This window comes from Somniosus microcephalus, unplaced genomic scaffold (assembly GCF_052327205.1).
Source record: "Somniosus microcephalus isolate GS21.2 unplaced genomic scaffold, FLI_Smic_1.0 unresolved_chr4, whole genome shotgun sequence".
Classification (NCBI taxonomy): domain Eukaryota; kingdom Metazoa; phylum Chordata; class Chondrichthyes; order Squaliformes; family Somniosidae; genus Somniosus; species Somniosus microcephalus.
In genome coordinates this window covers 55,156,138-55,177,772 of record NW_028225182.1, presented here as the reverse complement: position 1 = coordinate 55,177,772, position 21,635 = coordinate 55,156,138, and the positions used below count along the sequence as shown (strand labels likewise).

The following is a 21,635-nucleotide window of genomic DNA, read 5'->3' as shown; positions in this document are numbered from 1 at the left end:
TGTTTGAAGACCAGGACCTCAAACCCGGCACTAAGCTCATGATCTACAGAGCAGCAGTGATACCCGCCCTGCTGTATGCCTCAGAGACATGGACCATGTACAGCAGGCACCTCAAAGCACTGGAGAGGTACCACCAACGCTGCCTCCGCAAGATCCTGCAAATCCATTGGCAGGATAGGCGCACCAACGTCAGTGTTCTCGCTCAGGCCAACATCCCCAGCGTCGAAGCTCTGACCACGCTCAATCAGCTCTGATGGACGGGTCACATTGTCCGCATGCCCGATACGAGACTCCCAAAACAAGCTCTCTACTCGGAGCTCTGACACGGCAAGAGAGCCCCGGGTGGGCAGAGGAAACGCTTCAAGGACACCCTCAAAGCCTCCTTGCAAAAGTGTCACATCCCCACTGACACCTGGGAATCCCTGGCCCAAGGCCGCACAAAGTGGAGGAAAAGCATCCGGGAAGGCGCCGAACACCTCGAGTCTCTTCGCCGGGAGCAAGCGGAAGCCAAGCGCAGGCAGCGCGAGGAGCGCACGTCAACCCAAGCACCCCACCCACCCGCCCCTTCAACCACCGTCTGCCCCACCTGTGACAGAGACTGTAGGTCCCGCATTGGACTCATCAGTCACCTGAGAACTCATTTTTAATGTGGAAGCAAGTCATCCTCGGTTCCGAGGGACTGCCTAAGAAGACGACGACAAGATACTTAACTGGACAGGGAAAGCAAAACCCAGGACAAGACTGTCATAGAATCATAGAATGGTTACAGCACAGTAGGAGGCTATTCGGCCCGTCGAGCCCGTGCCGGCTCGCTGCAAGAACACTTCAGCGAGTCCCACTCCCCTGCCCTTTCCCCGTAGCCCTGCAAACCTTTTTCCTTCAGATACTTATCCAACTCCATTTTGACAGATAAGATTAACCCTTTCAGGCAGTGAATTCCACATTCTAACCACTCGCTGCGTAAAAAAGTTTTTTCTTACGTCGCCTTTGGTTCTTTTGCCAATCACCTTAAATCTGTGTCCTCTGGTTCTCGACCTTTCCGCCAATGGGAAGTTTCTCTCTCTCTACTCTGTCCAGACCCCTCATGATTTTGAGCACCTCTATCAAATCTCCTCTCAATCTTCTCTGGTCCAAGGAGAACAAACCCAGCTTATCCAATCTATCCATGTAACTGAAGTCCCTCATCCCCGGAATCATTCTCGTAAATCTTTTCTGCACCCTCTCCAAGGCCTTCACATCCTTCCTAAAGTGCGGTGCCCAGAATTGGACACAATACTCCAGTTGAGGCCGAACCAGTGTTTTATAAAGGTTCATCATAATTTCCACACTTTTGTACTCTATACCTCTATTCATGAAGCCCAGGATCCCGTAAGCCTTTATAACAGCTTTCTCAACCTGCCCTGCCACCTTCAACGATTTGTGCACAAATATACCCCCAGGTCTCTCTGTTCATCCACCCCCTTTAGCATTGTACCCTTTAGTTTATATTGCCTCTCCTCATTCTTTCTACCAAAGTGTATCATTTCACACTTTTCTGCGTTAAATCTCATCCGCCACGTGTCCGCCCATTCCACCAGCCTGTCCATGTCTTCCTGAAGTCTATCACTCTCCTCCTCACTGTTCACTGTACTTCCAAGTTTTGTGTCAACTGCAAATTTTGAAATTGTGCCCTGTACACCCAAGTACAAGTCATTAATATATATCAAGAAAAGCAGTGGTCCTAGAACCGACCCCTGGGGAACACCACTGTATACCTTCCTCCAGTCCGAAAAACAACCGTTCACCACTACTCTCTGTTTCCTGTCACTTAGCCAATTCCGTATCCAGGCTGCCACTGTCCCTTTTATTCCATGGGCTTCAACTTTGCTGGCGAGCCTATTATGTGGCACTTTGTCGAACGCCTTTTGGAAATCCATGTACACCATGTCAACTCATTACCCTCATCAACCCTCTCTGTTATCTCATCAAAAAACTCAATCAAGTGAGTTAAACACAATTTGCCTTTAACAAATCCGTGCTGGCTTTCATTAATTAATCCACACTTGTCCAAGTGTCTGTTAATTTTATCCCAGATTACTGTTTCTAAAAGCTTCTCCACTACCAAGGTTAAACTGACTGGCCCGTAGTTGCTGGGTTTATTTTTACACCCTTTTTTGAAGAATGGTGTAACATTTGAAATTCTCCAGTCCTCTGGCACCACCCCCGTATCTAAGGCGGATTGGAATATTATGGCCAGCACCTCCGTGATTTCCTCCCTCAATTCCCTCAGCATCCTAAGATGCATCCCATCCGCTCCTGGTGACTTATCTACTTTAAGTACAGCCAGCCTTTCCAATACCTCCTCGTTATCAATTTTTATCCTATTAAGTATCTCCACTACCTCCTCCTTCACTATGTCTATGGCAGCATCCTCTTCCTTGGTGAAGACAGATGCAAAGTGTTGTAAATCTCATCATTCATCAAGAAACGACTCATGAAATAACGTTGGACAGCCAGCTGGTGGCGCCGTCCAAGGAGTATAAATACTCGGGTGTAGGCCCAGCTTGCAAGGGACATTTTGTAAGACAAGGAACTAGTGAAGTACAACGAGACCTCCATGTTCTGAAACAAGTTGATTAAAGCCTTGCTTTATACTCAAACCAAGTGTGTAGTGAGTTTTATTACGTCACAAAGTACTCGTTTAGTCCCTCAGCCATACCCTCTGCTTCAATGCGTAGGTCTCCTTTTTGGTCCCTAATCGGCTCACCCCTCCTCTTACTACCCGTTTACTACTGTCAGATAAAGAGAGCGCAGGGAGTAGGATGTGGAGGCCAGGTTTAGGACAGGACAGTATTGTTTTACACAGCGAGGGGTGATCAATAGCGAGAGCCCATTGGCCAGGTGGGTGGTTGCGGCTGAGACACTAACACATATTTGAGAAACTGTAAGCTGCAAAATGAGACGGGAGCATTGGAACTCTGGAATTCAATGGTCCAGGGGCTTCATTTAAATCCCACTCGTGAAATGCTACACACACATGTATCGGGACAGACACAAACATCCAACACACATACAAACCCACACACACAAATCTCCAACACACAGACACACCCCCCCAACACACACAGACACGGACCCCCAAAAAACACAAACACACGGGCCCCCGCACACACACGGGCCCCCGCACACACACGGGCCCCCGCACACACACGGGCCCCCGCACACACACGGGCCCCCGCACACACACGGACCCCCGCACAGACCCCCGCACACAGAAATCCCCAACACACACACAGACCCACACACACAGACCCACACACACACACACAGAAATCCCCAACACACACACACACACACACAGACCCACACACACACAATACAATACAAATCGCTTTATTGGCATGATAAGGTACATCTTATGTTGCCAAAGCATCAAAATACATTTATGGTTGAACACATAAACGCGGTTCCATTCATACAGTGTTTCAACAGGTATATCCCTGAGTTTATAAATATACATTCGCCTTGTTTATATATACTCTTGTCTTAGTTTACTGGTTGTCCCTCTGTTCATGGCAAGCTGTAACATAGTGTGCCGCCAGTGTTACACAGCTTCTCTCCTCCCCCAGTAGGAGAGAACAGACACACACACACAGACACACACACACACAGACACACACACACATACCCACATAGACCCCAACACACACATAGACCCACGCACACAGACCCACACACACACAGACCCACACACAGACATACCCACATAGACACACACACACAGACCCACATAGACCCCAACACACACATAGACCCACACACACAGACCCACACACACACAGACCCACATAGACCCCAACACACACATAGACCAACACACACATAGACCAACACACACAGACCCACACACACACAGACCCACATAGACCCCAACACACACAGACCCACACACACAGACCCACATAGACCCCAACAAACACATAGACCAACACACATAGACCCACACACACACAGACCCACATAGACCCCAACACACACAGACCCACAGACACACAGACACACATAGACCCACACACACAGACCCACACACACACAGACCCACATAGACCCCAACACACACATAGACCCACACACACAGACCCGCACACACACAGACCCACAGAGACCCCAACACACACATAGACCCCCACACACAGACCCACACACACACAGACCCACATAGACCCCAACACACATAGACCCACACACACAGACCCACATAGACCCCAACACACACATAGACCAACACACACAGACCCACACACACACAGACCCCAACACACACACAGACCAACACACACACAGACCAACACACACACAGACCCACAGACACACACACAGCCCCACACACACATAGACCAACACACACAGACCCACACACACATAGACCCCAACACACACATAGACCAACACACACAGACCCACACACACACAGACCCACATAGACCCCAACACACACATAGACCAACACACAGACCCACAGACACACACAGCCCCACACACAGACAGACCACACACAGACCCACACACACATAGACCAACACACACAGACCCACACACACATAGACCCCAACACACACATAGACCAACACACACAGACCCACAGACACACAGACCCACATAGACCCCAACACACACATAGACCAACACACACAGACCCACAGACACACAGACCCACATAGACCCCAACACACACAGACCCACAGACACACACAGCCCCACACACAGACAGACCACACACAGACCCACACACACATAGACCAACACACACAGACCCACACACACACAGACCCCAACACACACATAGACCAACACACACAGACCCACAGACCCACATAGACCCCAACACACACATAGACCAACACACACAGACCCACAGACACACACAGCCCCACACACAGACAGACCACACACAGACCCACACACACATAGACCAACACACACAGACCCACACACACACAGACCCACATAGACCCCAACACACACATAGACCAACACACACAGACCCACACACACACAGACCCACATAGACCCCAACACACACATAGACCAACACACACATAGACCAACACACACATAGACCAACACACAGCCCCACACACAGACAGGCCACACACAGACCCACACACACATAGACCAACACACACAGACCCACACACACATAGACCCCAACACACACATAGACCAACACACACAGACCCACACACACACAGACCCACATAGACCCCAACACACACATAGACCAACACACACAGACCCACACAGCCCCACACACAGACAGACCACACACAGACCCACACACACATAGACCAACACACACAGACCCACACACACATAGACCCCAACACACACATAGACCAACACACACAGACCCACATAGACCCCAACACACACATAGACCAACACACAGAGACCCACAGACACACAGCCCTACACACAGCCCTCCTACACACAGCCCTACACACAGCCCCCCTACACACAGACCTACACACAGCCCCCCTACACACAGACCTACACACACACACACACACCTGAGAATGCACAATGAACACCTGCTTCAACACAGACAGCTGTCAATCCCCCCCTGCACCGCTCCCCAAGAACGGCCCATCTCATTCCGGCCGCTGGGCGAATTCCCAATCGCCTGCCATGGCTGGGACTCGCTGCCACCTCCCTCCTTGGTCTGGTGACAGCCCAGCGGACGGAGCAGCGAAAAGCATTCATCATTCAAACTGTTCGCTTCCCACCCCCCGCACAGAGCCATTAAACTGGAGGAGGAGAGGAGGGGGAGGAGATTGCGGTTTATATTATATATATTTAGCGGGGTGGGGTGAGGGGGGGGGGAGGAGATTGCGGTTTATTTTATATATTTTGCGGTGGGGGGTGATCTTACCGGCCCGGCGCGGCGCTGCCTCTTCGCTTTCCTCACGTTACTGATGAACCTTCGGCCCATCTTTTTCGCATACCAGACCGACACAAACATCGTCCCCGAGCGGGCCGTCCCTCGGATGGCGGAGCTTTAAACTTCTGCCCCCCTCCCCATTGCAGGCGGGTATTAGAAGAAGGGGTGGGTGGCTCCAGACCCAGGACAGCCGGAGCTAAGGCACTGAGGCAAGGTCCACCGGGCTGGGGAAGGCAGTGCCGCTCTGGGTGGTGCTGAAAGATCCGGTCAGGCTCCACTCTGATACCTCACTCTCCCTCTCACACACTCTCTCTGTCTCTCTCACACACACTCTCTCACACACACTCTCTCACACACACTCCCTCTCTCTCACACACACACTCTCTCCCTCTCTCTCTCACACACTCACTCTCTCTCTCTCTCACACACTCACTCTCTCTCACACACTCTCTCACACTCTCTCTCACTCTCTCTCTCTCACACACTCTCTCCCTCTCTCTCTCTCACACACTCTCTCCCTCTCACACACTCTCTCCCTCTCTCTCTCACACACTCTCTCCCTCACTCTCACTCTCTCTGCCACTGGCTCTCTCTCTCTCTCACACTCTCTCTCTCTGCCACTGGTGCTCTCTCTCTCTCACACTCTCTCTCTCTCTCTCTCACTCCCTCTGCCACTGGCTCACTCTCTCTCTCTCTCTGCCACTGGCTCTCTCTCTCTGCCACTGGCTCTCTCTCTCACACACACTCTCTCTCTCTCTCTCTGCCACTGGCTCTCTCTCTCTCTCTCACACTCTCTCTCTCTCTCTGCCACTGGCTCTCTCTCTCACACACTCTCTCTCTCTCTCTCTCTGCCACTGGCTCTCTCTCTCACACACTCTCTCTCTCTCTCACACTCTCTCTCTCTGCCACTGGCTCTCTCTCTCACACACTCTCTCTCTCTCTGCCACTGGCTCTCTCTCTCTCTCTCTCTCTGCCACTGGCTCTCTCTCTCTCACACACTCTCTCTCTCTGCCACTGGCTCTCTCTCTCTCTCTGCCACTGGCTCTCTCTCTCTCTCACACTCTCTCTCTCTCTCTCTCTGCCACTGGCTCTCTCTCTCTCTCACACTCTCTCTCTCTCTCTCTCTCTCACACACTCTCTCTCTGCCACTGGCTCTCTCTCTCTCACACACTCTCTCTCTCTGCCACTGGCTCTCTCCCTCTCTCACTCACTCACCGAAGATCCACAAGGCACAGAGCTAATTATTCAACGCTCTCTCCCCCATCAGTGAAAGCCTTAAACGCTGGCAGTTTCCGAAACCACTTGCATGTACACCTCCCTCCGTCTCACTCTCTCTGTATCGGAGCAAAAACCTGTTTATGCATCTCCTCCCCTCCCCCAGATAAGCCTGCTCCATCCTTAACCTCTTCATTACTGCACCGATGAAGAGATCAGAGAATCCCCCCCCCCCCCTGCTCGCCAATTCCTATTTTGCAGCCAGGGTTTATTTTGTGTGTGAGAGCAAACTCTCCTTTTATTTTCCTGCTGCATCTAAAATGGAGATTCTCTTCTCTCTCTCTCTCGGGGGGTTGGCTGGCAGGGCAGGGGGGAGACTGGCCGGCAGTGTGTCTGTGGTTCCTCTGCTGCCTGCATCAAGCTGCCGACCGCCTCCGACACTTCTCATCCCCCTCGCCACACTTGTTGTTTACTCTTCTGCACATTTTTAACAAGACCGGCTTTCTGTCCATACACAGCGAGGAAGCGAGAGTCCCTCTATTCCCTGGCTCTCTGGAGCTTTTTACTGGGATGTGGCCTTACATACAACTCCCTCCCTCCCTCCATCTCTAGCACACTCCTTCCCTCCCCATCTCTCTCCCTCACTCCACCTCTCCCACCTTCCCCCTCTCCTTCCCTTCCTCTCCCTCTTTCCCTCCCTCTCTCCATCTCTCTCCCTCCCTCTTCCCCCTCTGCATCTCTTCCCTGCCCCCTCCCCATTCCTCCTTCCCTCCCTCCATTTCTCCCTCCCCCTCTCCTCGCCATCTCTCCATCTCTCCCTCCCCCTCTCCATCTCTCCCTCCTTCCCTCTCTCCATCTCCCCCTCCCTCTCTCCCTCCTTCCCTCCAGCTCTCCCTCCCTCTCTCTCGCCCTCCTTCCCTCCCCCTTTCCATCTCTCCCTTCCTCTCTCCATCTCCCCCTCCTTCCCTCACTCTCCCCCTCCTTCTCTCCCTCCCTCTCTCCCATAGAAACATAGAAGATAGGAGCAGGAGTAGGCCATTCGGCCCCTCGAGCCTGCTCCGCCATTTAATGAGATCATGGCTGATCATCCAAATTCAGTACCCTGTCCCTGCTTTCTCCCCATATCCCTTGATCCCTTTAGCCTTAAGAAATATATCTAACTCCTTCTTGAATATATTTAATGAATTGGCCTCTACTGCCTTCTGTGGTAGAGAATTCCACAGGTTCACCACTCTCTGGGTGAAGAAATTCCTCCTCATCTCTGTCCTAAATGGCTTACCCCTTATCCTTAGACTGTGACCCCTGGTTCTGGACTCCCCATCGGGAACATCCTTCCCGCATCTAATCTGTCTAGTCCTGTTAGAATTTTCCCTCCCTCTCTCTCTCCTTCTCTCCCTCCCTCCAGTGTTGACCGGGGTATCGGAGCCCTAGCCTGTTCTTGCCTGTTACCCACACACCCGCAGGTTACAGCACCAGTCACTGGCTGGTGATCAGAAGCAAGAACCTGGGCTGCTTGTTTCTCTCTCCATCTGCCGAGCTCAGGGAGGTTGATGCTGGAACTCTGCGTTCCTCCAGCTCCAGCCTCTTGTCCCTCGCCCGCTCCCTCCGCCCGCCATTGGCGGCCATCTGATAAGTTACTGTCTAAATGCGTGGCTTTCTTTTTCTCTTCTTACTGGGTAGAGATCCAGAGGGCCAACTGACCCACAATTTGACATTAATTGGTATGAAATGTTGAATCTCTGTCAAATCGCCCCGATGTTGGCGGTATTCGTTCTATGCCTCCTCGACCCCATTCAAATACTTGCTGCGATGTGCGGGCTCCTCCTGATCCCTCTTGTTTGTTCCCTGGTCCTTACAGAAAGGAGCCAGCAGATGGAGAGGACAGGTGGCCCTGGGAAACTGCAGGAACACCTTCCGATCCAAACACGGCCACCCTCCTTTACTGCAAATCCTCAAACTCAAGCTCGAAAACTTCCGACCCGAATGGGCAAGTCTTTCTCACGTTCCTCAACCAACACAGTGACCGGCCCGGAGTGACCAGCCCAGAGTGACCTGACACAGTGCCCGGCCCGGAGTGACCGGCCCGGAGTGACCGGCCCAGAGTGACCGGCCCACAGTGACCAGCCCGCCCACAGTGACTGGTGGACAGTGACCGGCCCGGAGTGACCGGCTCGGCGTGACCGGCCCGGAGTGACCACACAGAGACCGGCCCGGAGTGACCGGCCCAGAGAGACCGGCCCACAGTGACCGGCCCACACACAGTGACCGGCCCACACTCAGTGACCGGCCCACAGTGACCACACACAGAGACCGGCCCACAGTGACTGGCCCAGAGTGACCTTAGCACAGTGACCTTTGCACAGTGACCTGACACAGTGACCTGAAACAATGACCTATGCACAGTGACCTGACACAATGACGTTAACACAGTGACCCGCACTTAAATTACAGAATAACTCACAGATTTGGACAAAAAAGCAATGCCCCTTTAAATGCAAGGAGCAGCCTTTAAAGAGCTGCCTCCTTGCCGGACATACTGCCCACCCGGCCCCTCCTGCTGCTGGCCTACATTACAACAGTGACTGCACTTCAAAAGTACTTCATTGGCTGTAAAGCGCTTTGGGACGTCCAGTGGTCATGAAAAGCGCTGGAGAAATGCAAGTCTCTCTCCCTCTCTCTCTGGCCAAACTTCCTGCGCTTGATTTGCCTGCTTGTGGCACAGGGCGGGCACATCCCAGATCGTACCAGCTCTTATAACTGGGGCTGGGAGTTGAGGGGGCAGCACCTGAGCTAGGAGTGACTGCCGCCAACACTCACTGCCGTTCCCCCGGATCTCACACCCGTCGCCGCCATGAGCACAACAATTCACTGAGAAATACACATATTTAAAAATAATAACATTAGAATTAGGAGTAGGAGTCGGCCGTTCGGCCCCTCGAGCCTGCTCCGCCATTCAATGAAATCATGGCTGATCATCCACCTCAACTCCACTTTCCACCCGATCTCCATATCCCTCGATTCCCCTAGAGTCCAAAATGACGTAATAAAACTCACTACGCACTTGGTTTGAGTGTAAAGCAAGGCTTCAATCAACTTGTTTCAGAACATGGAGGTCTAGTTGTACTTCACTAGTTCCTTGTCTTACAAAATGTCCCTGGGCAAGCTGGGCCCACGCCCGAATATTTATACTCCTTGGACGGCGCCACCAGCTGGCCATCCAGTGTTATTACATGAGAAGTTTCTTTATGATGATGAGATTTATAACACAAAACTCTATTGATCTCAGCCTAGAATATACCCAATGACTGAGCCTCCACAACCCTCTGGGGCAGAGAATTCCAAAGATTCACCACCCTCTGAGTGAAGAAATTCCTCCTCATCTCAGTCCTAAATGGCCGACCGCTTATCCTGAGACTGTGACCCCTGGTTCTAGACTCTCCAGCCAGGGGGAAACATCCTCTCAGCATCTACCCTGTCAATCCCCCTCAGAATCTTGTATGTTTCAATGAGATCACCTCTCATTCTTCTAAACTCCAGAGAGTATCGGCCCATTCTACACAATCTCTCATCATAGGACAGCCCGCTCACCCCAGGAATCAATCTAGTGAACCTTCACTGCACCGCCTCCAAGGCAAGTATATCCTTCCTCAGATAAGGAGGCCAAAACTGTGCCCAGTACCCCAGGTGTGGACTCATCTTTACAATTGTAGTAAGATAAATAAAATGTTAAAAAATCGAACCAGTTTAGGAAGCTTGGAACAGCATTAAACTTAAAAACACAAAACGGTATTTTGAAGGACATTCGCTGAAGGGAATGGAAAGCAAGATGTCCGTGGCCTCCTGCTCCCTGTTGTTTAGCAAGGTGCTGTTTGTACCTGTAAGCTCTCACTGAATAAATCCCTGTCAATAATAACGCAGTACTTCTTGAAGTGTAGTCACGGATGCAATGTAGGAAACGCGGCAGCCAAATTGTGCACAGCAAGCTCCCACACACAGCAATGTGATAAAGACCAGATCATCTGTTTCTGAGATGCTGTTTGAGGGATAAATATTGAGCCCAGGACACCGGGGAGAACTCCCCCCCTGCTCTTCTTCCAAATGGTGCCGTGCGATATTTTACATGAGTACAGATGGGGTCTCTGTGGGCAGCACTCTTGCCTCTGAGTCAGAAAGTTGTGGGTTCGAGCCCCACTCCAGAGACTTGAGCACAAAATCCAGGCTGACAATCCAGTGCAGTACTGAGGGAGCGCCGCACTGTCGGAGGGGCAGTACTGAGGGAGCGCCGCACTGTCGGAGGGGCAGGACTGAGGGAGCGCCGCACTGTCGGAGGGGCAGGACTGAGGGAGCGCCGCACTGTCGGAGGGGCAGTACTGAGGGAGCGCCGCACTGTCGGAGGGGCAGTACTGAGGGAGCGCCGCACTGTCGGAGGGGCAGTACTGAGGGAGCGCCGCACTGTCGGAGGGGCAGTACTGAGGGAGCGCCGCACTGTCGGAGGGGCAGTACTGAGGGAGCGCCGCACTGTGGGAGGGGCAGTACTGAGGGAGCGCCGCACTGTCGGAGGGGCAGTACTGAGGGAGCGCCGCACTGTCGGAGGGGCAGTACTGAGGGAGCGCCGCACTGTCGGAGGGGCAGTACTGAGGGAGCGCCGCACTGTCGGAGGGTCAGTACTGAGGGAGCGCCGCACTGTCGGAGGGGCAGTACTGAGGGAGCGCCGCACTGTCGGAGGGGCAGTACTGAGGGAGCGCCGCACTGTCGGAGGGGCAGTACTGAGGGAGCGCCGCACTGTCGGAGGGGCAGTACTGAGGGAGCGCCGCACTGTCGGAGGGGCAGTACTGAGGGAGCGCCGCACTGTCGGAGGGGCAGTACTGAGGGAGCGCCGCACTGTCGGAGGGGCAGTACTGAGGGAGCGCCGCACTGTCGGAGGGGCAGTACTGAGGGAGCGCCGCACTGTCGGAGGGGCAGTACTGAGGGAGCGCCGCACTGTCGGAGGGGCAGTACTGAGGGAGCGCCGCACTGTCGGAGGGGCAATACTGAGGGAGCGCTGCACTGTCGGAGGGGCAATACTGAGGGAGCGCTGCATTGTCGGAGGGGCAGTACTGAGGGAGTGCTGCACTGTCGGAGGGTCAGTACTGAGGGAGCGGCAGTACTGTCAGAGGTGCCGTCTTTCGGTTGAGACGTTAAACCGAGGCCCCGTCTGCCCTCTCAGGAGGACATAAAAGATCCCATGGTTTCAAAGAAGAGCAGGGGAGCTCTTCCCTGGGTGTATAATTATCCCTCAACCATCATCACTAAAACAGATGACCTGGTCATTATCACATTGCTGTTTGTGGGAGCTTGCTGTGCGCAAATTGGCTGCCGCATTTCTTACATTACAACAATGACTACACTTCAAAAAGTACTTCATTGGCTGTAAAGCGCTTTGGGACGTCCGGTGGTCGTGAAAGGCACTGGAGAAATACAAGTCTTTCTTTTTAAAAGCATCTGTACTATTCGCCTCAACCACTCCCTGTGGGAGCGAGTTCCACATTCTCACCACTCTCTGGGGAAAGAAGTTTCTCCTGAATTCCCGATTGGATTTATTAGTGACGATCTTATATTTATGGCCCCTAGTTCTGCTCTCCCCCACAAGTGGAAACAGTGTCTGTGTGTCACACACAGAAATAGAAGAGAGGATTGGGAGTCGAATAGACATGACTGAAGACAAACCTGATTTGAAAAGGGCAGGTTCCTGCTACGGGGAGTTAAATGTTACAATATCTCATTTATAAATAGCAACTGCCCAGAATCCTTGTATCCCACTGTTCTTCTTGACAGATGAGAGAGAGAGAGAGAGCTAGAGGGAGAGAGCTAACAGAGAACGGAGGTGGAGAGGGAGAGAGAGAGGACTACGGAGGAGTGAGGGATAGAAAGAGAGAGAGAGAGAAAAGAGAGGGCAAGGAGACAAAAGAGTGTGATGAGGAACAGAGAAAGGGAGAGGAAGAGAGAGAAAGAAAAGAGAAGAGAGGGAGATATATATCAATAACAACCTGCATTTATATAGCACCTTTAACGTAGTAAAACGTCCCAAGGTGCTTCACAGGAGCGATTATCAAACAGAATTTGACACCGAGCCCCATAAGGAGATATTAGGACAGGCAACCAAAAGCTCGGTCAAAGAGGGAGGTTTTAAGCAGCGTCTTAAAGGAGGAGAGAGAGGCGGAGAGGTTTAGGGAGGGAATTCCAGAGCTCGGGGACCCAGGCAGCTGAAGGCACGGCCGCCAATGGTGGAGCGATGGAAATCGGGGGATGTATAGGGGCTAGAATTGGAGGAGGAGGTTACAGAGATAGGGAGGATTGTAGGGCTGGAGGAGGTTACAGAGATAGGGAGGGTTGTAGGGCTGGAGGAGGTTACAGAGATAGGGAGGGTTGTAGGGGCTGGAGGGTGTTAGAGATAGGGAGGGTTGTAGGGGCTGGAGGAGGGTTACAGAGATAGGGAGGGTTGTAGGGGCTGGAGGAGGTTACAGAGATAGGGAGGGTTTGTGGGGCTGGAGGAGGTTACAGAGATAGGGAGGGTTGTAGGGGCTGGAGGAGGTTACAGAGATAGGGAGGGTTTGTGGGGCTGGAGGAGGTTACAGAGATAGGGAGGGTTGTAGGAGGTTACAGAGATAAGGAGGGTTGTAGGGCTGGAGGAGGTTACAGTGATAAGGAGGGTTGTAGGGGCTGCAGGAGGTTACAGGGATAGGGAGGGGTGTAGGGTTGGAGGAGGTTACAGAGATAGGGAGGTTTGTAGGGGCTGGAGGAGGTTACAGAGATAGGGAGGGTTGTAGGGGCTGGAGGAGGTTACAGAGATAGGGAGGGTTGTAGGGCTGGAGGAGGTTTCAGAGATAGGGAGGGTTGTAGGGGGCTGGAGGAGGTTACAGAGATAGGGAGGGTTGTAGGGGCTGGAGGAGGTTACAGAGATAGGGAGGGTTGTAGGGGCTGGAGGAGGTTTCAGAGATAGGGAGGGTTGTAGGGGCTGGAGGAGGTTACAGAGATAGGAAGGGTTGTAGGGGCTAGAGGAGGTTACAGAGATAGAGAGGGTTGTAGGGGCTGGGGGAGGTTGCAGAGATAGGGAGGGGTGTAGGGGCTGGAGGAGGTTACAGAGTTAGGGAGGGTTGTAGGGTGGGAGGAGGTTACAGAGATAGGGAGGGGTGTAGGGGCTGGAGGAGGTTACAGAGATAGGAAGGGGTGTAGGGGCTGGAGGAGGTTACAGAGATAGCACAAAGAATTCGACCCAACACAATCGTCGCGAAGCAAAAGGAAAAATATCTGTCATATTGGGCAGAAACAACAAAAACCCAAAGCAAACTCAATTGCTACTTGGCCCTAAACAGACAATACAACATGGCTGATTACCTGACCATGGTAAAGGATAGCAAACTGAGAAAAACCTTGACAATGTACAGGCTTAGTGAACATAGCCTGGCGATCGAAAAAGGTAGACACAGGCAGACCCGGCTACCAAGAGAGGACAGGATATGCTCTCACTGCAGTCAGGGAGTGGTGGAGACAGAGATGCACTTCCTCACAGCTTGTAGAAAATATCAGGGCATAAGGGAGAATTCCTACCCAAAATTCACAAAAATATGCCCGGAATTCAGAAATTTGAATGACGACCAAAAACTCCCATACCTACTAGGGGAAGAGAGAAATTGTGTAACCTTAGCGGCACACTATGTTACAGCTTGCCATAAACAGAGGGACAACCACTAAATATAAGAAAAGAGTATATACAAATTATATGAATGTATATTTATACACTCAGGGATATATCTGTTTATACACTGCACCACACCAACCGAGACCGGAGAGGATCCCCATGCAAAACAACATTATCAGACCTGCACCACTCCTGTCCCACAGGGGAATAGGACCGCTACCAGCCAGACAGAGGGAGAGATGCACAGGACGTACGCAATACCTCAGACAGAAACAATCCATTAAGAGACAATAAGCAGATGTGCAGCAGCATCTACTTCCGCCTTATGGATCAAGGACTAATTAATAGAAAGAACTGTAACCAAATTGTATTAACTTTTGTAGACAACTGGGGTGATCTTTTTTTTTCCCCACACTTAGACACGACAAACACGTACCACTCTTTAACCTATCATAGAAAAAGATAAAACTTAACATGAAATCCTTATATATTTCGACCTGGAATATCCAAGGTCTACGCTCTTCACTGCGAGAAGTGAAGAGTAGGACCCCAGAGTTCATAGAGGAAACTAAAGATCTAGATATTATCATTTTACAGGAAACTTGGTATAAAGGAAAAGGACACACCGGCTGTCCCCAAGGGTACACTGAGCTAGTGGTCCCCTCCAATAAATTACCAAGTGTAACCCAAGGCAGAGACTCCGGAGGCATACTGATCTGGTTTAAAACAGAACTTAAGAATTACATCAAATTTATAAAAAAGGGCGAAAACCATATGTGGCTCAAACTTGAGAGGGAGATTATCTCAAACACCCAAGATGTTTACATTTGCGCACTTTATATCCCTCCAATCGATTCCCCGTACTACAAAGAGGACACCTTCTCCAACATGGAGGGGGAAATTATCCAATACCAGGCCCAGGGGAACGTGTTGATCTGTGGGGACCTCAATTCAAGAACGGGCGAAGAACCAGACTTCACCAATAATCAGGGAAACAATTACGTATTCGGGAATAACCACTTTGACATCCCTTCCCTTCCATACAGGCATAACTGCGACAAGCAGTCAAATACCAACGGTAAACAGCTACTACAGCTCTGTCGAAACCTGGGTCTGTACATTGTCAATGGTAGGTTCATAGGAGACCTCCTAGGAAGATCGACCTACTGCTCACCTCTTGGCTGCAGCACAGTAGACTATATGATTACAGACTTGGACCCATCCTCTTTCAGAGCATTCACAGTCAAACCACAAACAACACTGTCAGATCACAGCCAAATTACTATGTTTCTCAAAAAGACAGAAACAAACAACATAGAAACACAACCCAGTAAACTGTACAACACCAAAAAATCGTACAGATGGGCCAAAAACGACACAGAAAAATACCAGAAAACAATTAGCAATGCATCAACTCAAGCTCTCTTAGACACCTTTCTGGATAACATATACACTCACAATAAAGAAGGCGTAAACCGGGCAGTTAGTAAACTAAACAATATTTTTGATAATTTGGCAACAAATGCAAACTTGAAAGCTCGCAAGAACAAACCCAAAACAAAAAACTATGAAAAATGGTTTGACCATGATTGCCATAACATGAGGAAAAAACTTAGAAAACTATCAAACCAAAAACACAGACATCCAGAAAACGAGGAATTACGCCTTACTTATTGTCAGACGCTAACACAATACAGAAACACACTCAGGACCAAAAAAGAGCAATTTATTAAGAATACACTCAGCTCCATGGAGGAATCCATTGAGTCGAATTGTTTCTGGGACAACTTGAAAACACTACACAAAAAACAACACGACGATTTGTCCATTCAAAATGGGGACACATGGGTAAACCACTTTGAAAAATTATACCAGAAAAACACACTAGGACCAGAGCAACACCAAATACGCAAAAAACTTGAAAAGCTTGAAATGGCCATAAAAGATAACCAAAACCCGCTAGACGCCATAATAACAGAAAAAGAACTTCTTGAAAAACTCAAGGACCTGCGACCAGGAAAAGCTTGCGGGACAGACGGCATACTAAACGAGATGATTAAACACGCAGACGACAAACTGAAACTGGCTATCCTAAAACTCTTCAACTTGGTTCTGAGTGTCGGTTATTTCCCTGACATCTGGAACAAAGGACTCATAACACCCATATACAAAAGTGGGGACAAAATCGACCCAAACAACTATCGAGGCATCTGTGTAAACAGTAACCTGGGGAAGGTATTCTGTAGCATCATAAACAAAAGACTTATAAACTTCCTTGAAGAGCACAATGTCTTGAGTAAAAGCCAAATTGGATTCCTGCCAAACTATAGAACATCCGATCATATCTTCACCCTACAGACCCTAATTGACAAACACGTTCACCATAACAAAAGCAAAATCTACGCATGCTTTGTAGATTTCCAGAAGGCTTTCGACTCCATCTGGCACGACGGTTTATTCCTGAAACTTATCGAAAGCGGGGTAGGAGGTAAAACATATGATGTAATTAAATCAATGTATACAAACAATAAATGTGCAGTTAAAATTGGAGACAAACAAACAAAATACTTCCCACAGGGGCGGGGGGTGACGCAGGGCTCGCCAATCTCACCGACACTCTTTAATATTTACATTAATGGATTGGCAAAACTACTTGAACAATCTACAGCACCCGGCCTCACCCTATATGAATCCAAGGTTAAATTCCTCCTCTATGCCGACGACCTGGTTCTGCTGTCACCAACTAAGGAGGGTCTACAGCAGAACCTGGACCTGCTGGAGTCGTACTGCCAGACTTGGGCCCTGACAATAAATCCCCAAAAAACCAAAGTACTTGTGTTCCAGCAAAGATCCAAACAACATGGACCCACAATAAATTTCACAGTAGGAACAACCAAAATTGAACAAACCACTCACTACACATACTTGGGCTTAAAAATCAGTTCTACGGGAAACTTCAAACTGGCTGTGAATGAACTGAAAGAGAAAGCAAGAAGGGCTTTCTATGCCATCAAAAAATCAATCCAAATAGAAATCCCAATTAGCATTTGGCTCAAAATTTTCAAATCAGTAATTGAACCAATTGCACTCTATGGCAGTGAGGTCTGGGGACCACTAACACAACAAGATTTTGCAAAATGGGACAAACACCCAATTGAGATCCTACATGCGGAATTCTGTAAAAGTATCCTCCGGACTCAAAGGAAAACAGTAAACAACGCATGCAGGGCGGAACTAGGCCAATACCCATTAATAATCACTATCCAAAAAAGAGCCACCAAATTTTGGAATCACCTACAAATGAGCAACCCCCAATGCTATCACTACGACGCCCTGAAATGCCAAGAGCTGACCATAAAGAAGAATACCCTCAGTCAACTAGTCCTGGGACTCAATAAAGTAACTAATAACAATACTAACAATAACCAGTCCCAGGACAGTGACAGGGTAACACAAAGAATTCGACCCAACACAATCGTCGCTAAGCAAAAGGAAAAATATCTGTCATATTGGGCAGAAACAACAAAAACCCAAAGCAAACTCAATTGCTACTTGGCCCTAAACAGACAATACAACATAGCTGATTACCTGACCATGGTAAAGGATAACAAACTGAGAAGAACCTTGACAAGGTACAGACTTAGCGAACATAGCCTAGCGATCGAAAAAGGCAGACACAGGCAGACCAGGCTGCCAAGAGAAGACAGGATATGCTCTCACTGCAGTCAGGGAGTAGTTGAGACAGAGATGCACTTCCTCACAGCCTGTGGAAAATATCAGGGCATCAGAGAGAATTTCTATCAAAAATTCTCACAAATATGCCCTGAATTCAGAAATCTGACTGACAACCAAAAACTCCCATTCCTACTGGGGGAGGAGAGAAGCTGTGTAACACTGGCGGCACACTATGTTACAGCTTGCCATGAACAGAGGGACAACCAGTAAACTAAGACAAGAATATATATAAACAAGGCGAAAATATATTTATAAACTCAGGGATATACCTGTTTATACACTGTATGAATGGAACCGCGTTTATGTGTTCAACCATAAATGTATTTTGATGCTTTGGCAACATAAGATGTACCTTATCATGCCAATAAAGCGATTTGTATTGTATTGTATTGTATTGTATGGATAGATCTGTATTTTTGTGTACAACCATGAATGTTTTTCGATGCTTTGGCAACATAAGATGTACCTTGTCATGCCAATAAAGCGATTTGAATTGAAAATTGAATTGAATTGATAGGGAGGGTTGTAGGGTGGGAGGAGGTTACAGAGATAGGGAGGGGGGGCGAGGGCCGCTGAGGGATTTGAAAATAAGGATGAGAATTTTGAAATCTCGTAAGTATATAGACCGGCGAGCACAAGAAAAGCGCCGATCCGAGTTTACGATCAGCTACGTGCAATACCTTGACCATCAACGCTGCCATACTGCAAGGACAAAATGAAACACAAGATAATTCCCGTCTTTCCCCCCTGACCCCCGGGCATGAACTCCAAGAAAGAGATACAGGAGTCTGGGCTCAAGACCCTGTTCTGAATTGCACGAGGCCTACAACTGTTTGACCGTCCCTTCGGATGGTCGGAAGTTCCCGGGCGGGGTGCGCTCTACTCCAGGCCTCCAGGTCAAGAACAGCCAAAACATCTTACGATTTCACTGCAGAAACCAAGGTCATTTCCGTCCCCCGCCCACCAGCCCCTTCGCCCAGCGCAAACCCCAACACTCAGCGGCCCCACCACGCTTCACTCTGAGCGATGCAACCTAACGCAGCAAGGCTCAATAACTCAGCGGCTTAATGCATCCAGGTAAAATTGACCCACGCGCTATTTCAGCAAAGTCTTTAACCAGCGTTAAAACAGCAAAAACAGGAAGGCAGATTATTATCTGAACGGCAACAGATTGGGAGAAGGGGAAGTGCAATGAGACTTGGGTGTCCTTGTGCACCAGTCACTGAAGGTAAGCATGCAGGTGCAGCAGGCGATTAAGAAGGCAAATGGTATGTTGGCCTTCATAGCGAGAGGGTTCGAGTACAGGAACAAGGATGTCTTGCTGCAGTTGTACAGGGCCTTGGTGAGACCACACCTTGAGTATTGTGTGCAGTTTTGGTCACCTTATCTGAGGAAGGATGTTCTTGCCATGGAGGGAGTGGCGGCACGGTGGCATAGTGGTTAGCACTGTTGCCTCACAGCGCCAGGGACCCGGGTTCGAATCCGGCCTCGGGTGACTGTCTGTGTAGAGTTTGCACATTCTCCCCGTGTTTGCGTGGGTTTCCTCCGGGTGCTCCGGTTTCCTCCCACAGTCCAAAGATGTGCAGGTTAGGTTGATTGGCTATGATAAATTGACCCTTCGTGTTAGGGGGATTAAATACGTGGGGTTACGGGGATAGGGTGGGATATGTGTTGGTGCAGGCTCAATGGGCCGAAATGGCCTCTATCTGCACTGTGGGGTTTCTGTGATTCTGTGTGAGTGCAGCGAAGATTCACCAGGCTGATACCTGGGATGGCAGGAATGATGTATGAGTCCGATTAGGTTTATATTCGCTAGAGTTTAGAAGAATGAGAGGGGATCTCATTGAAACTTATATATTTCTAACAGGACTAGACAGACTAGATGCAGGAAGGATGTTCCCGATGGTGGGGGAGTCCAGAACCAGGGGTCACAGTCTAAGGATAAGGGGTAAGCCATTTAGGACAGAGATGAGGAGGAATTTCTTCACCCAGAGAGTGGTGAACCTGTGGAATTCTCTACCACAGAAGGCAGTGGAGGCCAATTCATTAAATATATTCAAGAAGGAGTTGGATATATTTCTTAAGGCTAAAGGGATCAAGGGATATGGGGAGAAGGCAGGGACAGGGTACTGAATTTGGATGATCAGCCATGATCTCATTGAATGGCGGAACAGGCTCGAGGGGCTGAATGGCCGACTCCTGCTCCTATCTTCTATGTTAACCAGTCTGGTAACAGATGAATACAAAGGGGAGGAAGGGATGCTTCAGTTTATATAAAGCTCTGGTCAGACCCCACCTGGAGTGACCGGGTTCAGTCCTGGGCCCCGCCCCTCAGGAAGGATATCTCGGCCTCGGAGGGGGAGCAGCGCAGATTCACCAGAACGATACCCGGGGGCTAAAAGGGTTAAATTACCAGGCCAGGTTGCACACACTGGGCTTGTGTTCCCTCGAGTTTAGAAGATTAAGGGGTGATCTAATCGAGGTGTTGAAGATGATTAAAGGAGTTGATCGGGTGGAGAGAGAGAAACTATTTCCTCTGGTGAGGGGGAGTCCAGAACAAGGGGGCAGAACCTTAAAATTAGAGCCAGGCCGTTCAGGGGTGATGTCAGGAAGCACTTCTTCACACAAAGGGTGGTGGAAATCTGGAACTCTCTCCCCCAAAAAGCTGTCGAGGCCGGGGGTTAATTGGAAATTTCAAAACCGAGATTGATAGATTTTTGCTGGGTAAGGGTATTAAGGGTTACGGAAACAAGGCGGGTAGATGGAGTTAAGATACAGATCAGCCCTGAGCTCATTGGATGGCGGGACAGGCTCGAGGGGCCGAAAGGCCTTCTCCTGTTCCGATGAAGCTGATCTCCTTGTTAAGACTGACCAGCCACGGGCTCCGCATATACCTTGAACAAACAGTAATGCCGCCACCTAGCTGCGAGATAGTAAAAGGTTCGACAACAAGACTGAACTACCAGCTTGAATCGGGCCTTCTCAAGCCAGGCCCATAACTGGGCAGGGGAACAGTGCGAGCTACACAGGGTGGTGTTAGGGAGCTCCGTGCCAGGTAGGGACCCTGAGACAATCCAGTGATTAGGT

General features: G+C 50.0%; 1 protein-coding gene across 2 annotated transcripts in view; it reads right to left on the bottom strand.

Moving 5' to 3' along the window:
* Positions 1-21,635, bottom strand: part of LOC147091124 (disks large homolog 4) — a 683,309-nt gene that overhangs the window by 107,821 nt on the left and 553,853 nt on the right. The window contains exon 1 of one of the 2 annotated variants that reach the window (XM_085977592.1): positions 5,912-7,320. The exons of the other annotated variant lie outside the window; for it this stretch is intronic. Within the exon in view, the coding sequence (XP_085833718.1) occupies positions 5,912-6,001 (90 nt within the window). The 5' untranslated portion in view covers positions 6,002-7,320. Of the gene's footprint in view, positions 1-5,911; positions 7,321-21,635 lie in introns of those variants that run through there. 2 annotated transcript variants of the gene reach the window in all.